Raw genomic sequence first — 8,507 nt, forward strand, 5'->3', positions numbered from 1 at the left:
TGTTAGTGAAATGGGGATCTGAATTGTACTATTTACAATATTTCTTATCTTTAATCTTAGCTGTTGATGGTATTTGATGTTTGTCAGATAACTTGATTTGTTTGTCTCTTAATAATTGGTCAAAAATGACCGCCGCCTTTGAGATATCAAAAGAGAATCTCATCCCAGAGTCATAACTCCTGGGTTGGAAGATCTTTGGCATGGCTATTTTGTCTTAGGGTTTGGTCAGGAATTAACAAACATGAGGTTTGCCTTCTATAATCTCGGCCAAATCGACCTCACAGTCTACAGCATTGGCCGCTTTAGGCCGACCGGCACCCAAGTGCACCAGGTTATATGCTAGTCCTTTGTAGAAATTCCCAGTAGGAGAGGAATGCTTTTGTTCCTCTTCCTTCAAGATCTGTTTATAACAAGTCTCTTATGAGACTAGCTGACTTAGGTCTGAGAATTCTTGATCGAAAAATTTCTTCCTTAATTCTAATGATAGGCCACTCAAGGCCATTTTTGCAAATTCACTCTCTTGCAAGTTCATGATGCACCGGTGCTTCGGGATTTTGAATCTGTTGAAGAACTTGTCAACTGATCCATCACTGCCTTGAAGCATTCTTGCCACGTCAGATACTGACATAGTGGGTTCAATCCTATAGAACTGTAAGTGGAACTTGTCTTCCATCTCTTCCCAGTTATGTATACAATTGACCGGCAAGTTGTAGTAATAAGAGAAAACTACACTGGTCAGAGAGTTGTAGTCTCAACTTCAAAAAGTCAATAGCCCCTACCTTCCCGGACTAGACGGTGAAATGAGCAATGTGCTCTATGGTTGATATGTTATCCTTCCCCAAGAATTTAAGAGAACTCTGGTATATTCAAGTTCCTACCAACATCAACCAACTCTAAATACTAGGGATAAGGCTTCTGATTTATGGGCCTTGTAATTGGAAGGAAAGCAGGGTTTATCTGGTCCTAAATTACTCTGATCATTCCTCACGGTCAACCACCGTAGGGTTTCCCTGGCTGATAAGCAGCTATGGCATGATTGGATTGGATTCCTTTGACCATATTCCATCTTGTCAGCCTCGTTATACTCATTCCATGCTGCGCCCCTTGGGGGTTTTGCACATTTTGACAAGGGCAGTGGTCCTACCCCCATTGCCTCCATTCCTTCAGCTAGTGTGGCTGGCCATCCAATGGTATGGCATTTCCCCCATAACAACCATGTTGGCCGACAGATACCATGAATAATTTACCGGGACATTGTTTGCCCCTAAAGCGGCCACGTTAGTCGGTGCATACCACGAGTTATTTATCGGGACATTGTTTTCCCCTGTAGTGGATGTGCCAGTCGGCATATACCATAACTGCTACTGATACATGGGGTTGATGTACATTACCTATGGGTGTTGGTTTTGATTTATTCTGGCACTTCCTTCCTAGGCTGAAATTCATGCGTCTCTGTTCTGCTCTCTAAACCCTAGGAGGTTACTCAAAGAAGCCATGTTGGGATTGGCTTAGCTAGATGATCGAGTGTCCAACATCAAGAGAATCAACATCCTTTAGAACATCTGTCGAACCTCTGATCAATTCTAGTACTCATTGATTGGGCTATCATCTGGTGCATGTTCTCTGCCAAAGGCCGAAACACTCCTTGCACAGCGGTTTCTAGGTGCTTAGTTATATCTTTAGCCACTACACCTGATTGGTCCCCAGAAGACAAGCTATTAGCCTCCGGGTTTGGTTTAGAGGCTTCAGAAGAATTCAGCATTTTTCGTTCCTCAGAGTTTCTAGAGTTCCTCTTGTTTGAACCACCATGCTTGAGAGTGTCCCACCGGGCGTGCCAAAAATATGTTGGCAGCAAATCTCCCTTCTTTTATGGTCCTCTAACCGTATTGGTTGGTTCTCAGGCATGCTAGGATCCTTCCTTACTGGATTCAATCGTAAATCTAACTTCAGTCAAGCTACTAGGGGTCTCCTCTTGCCCCGATTACTCTAGGAACTTTAGACAAGATAGAACCCGAAAGACAAACTAAAGGAATTGGACAGAACAATATATTCCTCAAAGCAAGTCTCGAGTGCGAAACACAAGAGTCGAAAAAAATGGAGACTATGAGAAGAAATTACATCTAATGTTGAACAAAGAGTCCTAAACTGCATCTAACACTAAAAAGGTAAATGGATAAAATATTTGCATTGTTGACAGGGTTTTCTGTGGTTTGTTGATGACCCCCTTTGCATATATCACTAAACCACTACTTCCACTAAGCCAACTCCTATTACCTTCATGACACCTGTCTAACAGCCATATTTTCTCCAACACATCCTTATGTATGAACATCATGTATCCGTTGTAAGGAGATTTTAATGCCTCATCACCAGTCCCATGTGCGGGCACCATGTTTGCAATAATGGGGAAATCTTAAATTTTTCCGCCAAGAGATATTCAGAGTTTCTTGTTGGATTTCGTGACAAAGGAGATATTGCAGAGTTTGGTAGGTTACCACCATTCTTATTCGCATAATGGAGACGAATATGGTGGTAACGTCAAATGAATGACTGATAACAAAAATAGAGTCAAATTTTGAATAGATCTATCACCCCACCTCACTCCTGGTAATTCCTTGCCCCCCCCCCCCCCCTATGTTCTTCCTCCCCACCCCACCCGGTACAACCCCAACCTCTTTTGCACCACCTTATTGAAAAGGAATAGAAATATAGGGCTCTTCTAGGAACCAAGAACTGTATTCTCAGTTGCTCGATTTGATTCCTAATGTAAGAGAGAGGGTTGAGAGAAGAGATTAAGCAAGATTTGGAGGTTCCGAGGATAAAAAGTTAGAGTTAAGGCTGGGACGGCCAGGAGAAGATTGATTGAGCTATTGCTTCCTCTCCACCCCCACCCAATATAATCTCCTTTTGCCCCATCCTCATCGCTACAACCCCATTCGCTCTAAGTTTGAATCAGCTCCCCACATGGGGACAAGTGAGATCACATCTGGACCCTCCATAGGGTGTGGGTCATGTATGCCAAAGGTGGGTCCCACACCCTATGGAGGGTGTCAGATTTGCCCCCATCCATACCCATGTGGGGATCGAAAATGATCCCTTTCATCCCACTCTTATCCGCAATCTTCCCAGCTGCTACGAAGAAGAAGGGCGTGAGAAATTAATAAAAAAAATTGAACAATGACAAACCATTCAATATTTTTTAACAAGACATGGCAATTCAAATAGCATACTAGAAGAGAAATTTCTTTCCTTGTACAAGGAGCTAATCTTGACTCATGATTGGCAACAAGCTCTCTCGTCCATCGGAGTTGAGTTCGCTATGACTATTATACGTATGACTGTCAGGGGGGGAATTACTTGGACACCCCTATACTATGGTTAGATTGGTTGAGAGACAAAAACTTTGAAACTATTACTTGAAGCCCCATGAAACCTGACAGTGTTAATTTGGCATTAATGGTTAAATGAATAGGCCATTACTCTTACAAGTTATTCAATTGAACCTTGTGAAGTTAAAATCACTAACTTACTGTTTAAATATATTAACCTTAGAAAACCCAAACCGATTTAAGCAATGGGTGAAGGGATTCAGCTTTCACCCATCTTCCATTTCAATTCCTTTATAATATCGTATCAGAAATTAGGGCATATTCAGATCTAAATCTAAAAGCCTATCAGAAACAATTGAAAATGCATTTTTTCTTACGCTTCATCATCTTGGAAAATATCTATCTGCATTGTTCACGATATCCAAACAATTTTTGTTTAAATGAATAAAGTAAAATGGAGGGATTTGAGAAAAGAACCAAATTGCCTTCTCTCGAAAGTAAGTGAAAACACCTCTTGTACGAGCAGTTGATCCATTCTCCTTTTATAATGAAAACTACAAAAAAATAGACATGAAAGCTACAAGAAATTGCCTTAGAATCTAATGTACCACTATTGGCATTCATGACCTGATAGATCTCCGATGTCTGCAAATCGCCACAAAGGAGAGGTTTGTGGGGGAAGGGAAGTTCCCTTGTTTTAGTGAAAGGGTAAAATGGTCTATTAAGGGTAATTTGGACATTTGAGATTTTTCCCGCCCACAACATCATCATTAAGTAGTGACTGATTATAGGGGCTAATTGTAATAAATCTTAAATGCAATAGTGGTTCAAGTAAACTTTTCCCTTGTTGATGGCAATGCCGAAAATGGGAGATTAAAAGTCTCTTCCATATTTATTTAATTTATTTTTGCTCATCATTCTTAATACAAATTCTGATTTTTTTTTTTTTTTTAAATCTGACCATAGTATTGGAAGTGTTCTAGTAATTTTCCCCTTCTCTTTTTGGTAAATACCTTCATAGCAAGTAAATCTTGAATTTCCAATGAGCGGACACTTTTATCCCTTTCGCTCCAATGGCTGGCATGCACACCAAAGCTGAGCTTAATCTTTGGGTTATGAAACCACAGAAACACTGTTAGCTGTGGGATCAAAAACAGAGAGGCACAACAGTAATGTAATAAGTTACACGGAATAGAGTCTGGATCAGGTTCATTCTTGTACGGTACTTGATTTATACATAAAAAGCCTTTATTCTCTCCTGAATTTCATGTGAAAATCATGCAACACACGAAAATGATTTTTGTACTCTGAACCTGATCCAAACTCGCTGAAGTAAAGGTTTCGCTTAAGGTAAAAAAAAGACGCTTACCATAAAACCGTCCTACAAGGACGCGTGGAGGCCAGCTAGATGGGCCCTCTCTGCAAATGTAATTACTTGAAACTGCCGCATTTGTTTCTTTCTCAGTGTTACATGTCCGGATGCATGTAACCTCTACGGAGGAAAGTGAATATTCACATACGTGATTGTACGTGAACAATCATGGTCGAAGGAGATGGCATCTTATAAACGAGGAGAAAGAAAATATATACCATATCTACGGATCAAGATCGTTCACATATATTCACGTATGTGAATATTCCCTACCCTCATCCCCCCGGCCCCACCCCATTTCACACCATCCACGGGTGTGTGGGGCAGGGAGTCTCTTTTTGTTTTTTTTTTTATATGCCACAGCTGATTACATTATCTATATAAACCCTAGCTTTCGTCCCTCTCTATTCAGTACTCTTAGTGTCCAATTCTTTCAGAGTTGAGAGTTGAGAGTTGAGAGCAATGGGGAGGCTTACTTCCGAGGTGCTACCTCTGGTGATTTTGGTACTGCTAGCAGTAATGGGCAGTACAACTCTTTCCTTCGCCAGAACTCTGGAGAACCCTGAAGGAGAAGGTGAAGCTGTTTACGAAGGCAATCATCTGCAACCACAATCTCAGAACCACAACCCACCACCCTTACCCTCTAACTGTGGCATTCAGGTCAACTGCCTACCTCTACCTTCCCATGGACATCCATCGTCACCACCTCATCATGGTACGCCACCTCCACTTGCACCACCGCAATCACTTCACCACAATTTACCGCCCTCACCCTCTCATTGTCACGGTCACCGCCACTGCCATCCTCCACATTCCCATGGACATCTATCACCTTCACCTCATCACGGGCAGACCCCACCAACCCATCCAGGGCATCCACCACCATCACCATCGGATCACTGTCACGGTCACGGCCACTGCCAGCCTCCACCTCATCACGGGCAGACCCCACCAACACATCCAGCGCATCCACCATCCTCACCATCTGATCGCTGTCACGGTCACGGCCACTGCCACCCTCCACCTCATCACGGGCAGACCCCACCAACCCATCCAGGGCATCCACCACCCTCACCATCTGATCACTGTCACGGTCACGGCCACTGCCACCCTCCAGGGCATCCACCACCCTCACCATCTGATCACTGTCACGGTCACGGCCACTGCCACCCTCCAGGGCATCCACCCTCGCCTTACTCGCCAACTCCACGTAGGCAACTATCGGGTCCAGATCATCACAGTACGCCTCCTCCACTTGCGTCACCGCCATCATATCACCACATTCCATTGCCCTCACCTTCTATTAAAGACTATAGCCCTCCACCTGCTCATGGACATCCATCTTCACAACCGAAGCACATGCAGCCTCTACCGCAACACAAGATGTCTCCACCACCGAAGCACGTGCAGCCTCCACCGCAACACAAGATGTCACCATCACTGAAGCACCAGAATCCACCGCCCACTCCAGACGGCCAGCCATTGTCTCTATCCATGTATACCTGAAGGACATTTTCTGTATTAAATGTGCCTATTTGATAAATGAGTTTCAAAAATCTTCCTTTATATGTTTGTCAATTTAGTTTTCCCTCTCACAAGACTTGTACTTCCATTTTCATGGGATTTGCTTTTGGGCATTACACTATTTGGTTGTGGATTTTTATTTATTTTTATTTTATTGTGAATGAAAAATATATTTTATAAATAGATAACAAACACCAGTACAAAGCCTTCCGGCTAATCAAGGAAAAATACCTTAAAGCTGAAGAGGAAAAGGCCTAAAAACCAGCCTGAGAGATGGGCACAGAAAAAAATTAAGGACCTAAAGGGGACGGGAGGGGGGAGGGGGGAGGGGGGAGAGGGGCGGGGGCAACAAGCAAAAAAATTAGGGATACAAGAAAAAAGGGGGAGGGGGAACCTCTCCCATTCTGAATCAATTCCACCTGTCCTCCAACAGATTCAAGGGTTTCTATATCATAGAAACCTGAAACCTAAAACCATTTAACCTTTTTGCAAAATCAAATCAGAAGCCGTCTTCCTCTTTTTGATACTCACGTCAAAACCCAAAGAAGATCTGATTAAAGGAAGAAGAAGAAGAAAACGAAGCAGATCTTAGGAAGAGGAGAAGAAGATCTGAAGTTTCTCTCGATACATGGTTGATCACTTAGGAGATTTGTAGAGTGGGAGCCACCTTCATGTGGTCCACATGGTACATGTGGCTGTTGATTCAGTTAGGACATGCAAATGATTAGTATTTCTCTTATTATTATTCTCAAAAGCCTTGCAGATGTATAATTCTAGAGACCTGGAAAAATTATAGAGAGTTTCAATCTATTGTGAATTTGGGCTGTTTTCACCTTTCTAGTGCCTAAGTTTGAAGATTTTGATTAATCAAAATCAAGTTATATGCCTAATCAATTGTGAATTTGGGCTGTTTTCTTTGTGAAGGGGTCGCTTCTGCTCCCATGGCTTCTTTGTCAGGTCTATGAGAATTACTACTCTTGGAGTAGTAGGAGCCATTGCCAAAGTGGAAGACCTTTTCACAGCTATTACGGTAGTTGAAACTAGAAGTTGGATATAGTTTCTCCTTGGTCCCATCACCCTTCAAGAAAAGAAAATTCATGGATCCCCATGCTCATCTCCCTGGTGTTTGCTTGTTGCACTTCTCACTATCTGGTTGTAGCATTTCTTTCAACTTGCTACTACAATGTAAAATAAGAACAAAAATGAACAACCCAAAGAATGGGTCTTGCTAAGCAACCCAAAGATGGCAGGGCAAACGAATGCGAGAAGGTTAAGCAGTTTTAGGTTTCAGGTTTCTATGATATAGGAACCGTTGTATCTGTTGGAGGACAGGTGTTGCTAGATTAAGTGGAATTGGTAGGAAATTGGAGACGAGGGGGGGGGCAGAAATAAACCCAAAAAGTAGTTGATGATACCAAAAAATAAAGGGGAGAGGAGAACAAAATAAAGGGAAGTAACAGGACACTCCTACAGTGCTCCCACCTCGGCTATTTGCGGATGAGCCCTCGCCTCATCCCAGTCTTGCCGAGCTCTCTCCTCGGCCCTTCACGGATGAGCCCTCACTTCATCCCAACCTTGTTGAGCTCCCGCCTCAGCCCTTTGCGGATGAGCCCTTACATCATCTCAGTTTTTTCGACCTCTTGCCTCAGCCCTTTGCGGATGAGCCTCCACCTTGGCCACTTGGGCAGGGACCCTCCTTAACTGACTAAGAGTCCTTAATTGAGTAAGTTCCTGACATTGCAGTTGATAGGGCGACATGTCATTGCGGTTGGGAGTGTCATCCACTCATGCTTGGCTAGAGATGATGCTCCAAAGGACATGGAGCTTCCAGTGAGAGGACCCTCTTCTAGTATCACGAAAAGTGCTTTGTTGAGACTCCTAACACCTTACAACTCCCCGAAAGTGGGGAGTATTCGGAATATTCCCCTTCTCACACATGGATCCAATAGAGAACGCGGAGGAGTGGGAGATAGGAGGAGCCAAGGAACTCAGGTCTTATAAATACAGGAGGTAAGCCCCTGTAGAGGGGGATCAAAAATTAGGAAAGAATACATACTTGTTGCTTAATTCTAACTCTGACTTTGTCATCGGAGTGTTATCGCACCAGCCAGCTCTGGTGCCCCTTTGCTGACTTGTTCATCTTTGCAGTGAGATATATAGAGAACACTTGGTCATTCTCAAGGCTACCTTGAGAATCTATTTCTGGTCAAAATTTACTGCATCAGATTGGTGTCGTCTGTGGAAAATAGTACAAAAAGCTACATTCATCAATGTTGTTGTGG

At 43.1% G+C, this 8,507-nt stretch overlaps 1 protein-coding gene across 1 annotated transcript; it reads right to left on the bottom strand.

The window, feature by feature from the left end:
- Positions 1-5,200: 5,200 nt before the first annotated feature.
- LOC122057462 lies at positions 5,201-6,359 on the bottom strand. The gene is made up of 2 exons (XM_042619571.1): positions 5,888-6,359; positions 5,201-5,827 (listed from the first exon to the last, which is right to left on the bottom strand). Exons 1-2 carry the CDS (start codon positions 5,987-5,989, stop codon positions 5,363-5,365), a joined length of 567 nt encoding a protein of 188 aa, XP_042475505.1. The 5' UTR covers positions 5,990-6,359; the 3' UTR covers positions 5,201-5,362.
- Positions 6,360-8,507: the final 2,148 nt, after the last annotated feature.

This window comes from Macadamia integrifolia, chromosome 12, assembly GCF_013358625.1.
Source record: "Macadamia integrifolia cultivar HAES 741 chromosome 12, SCU_Mint_v3, whole genome shotgun sequence".
Taxonomy (NCBI): Eukaryota; Viridiplantae; Streptophyta; class Magnoliopsida; order Proteales; family Proteaceae; genus Macadamia; species Macadamia integrifolia.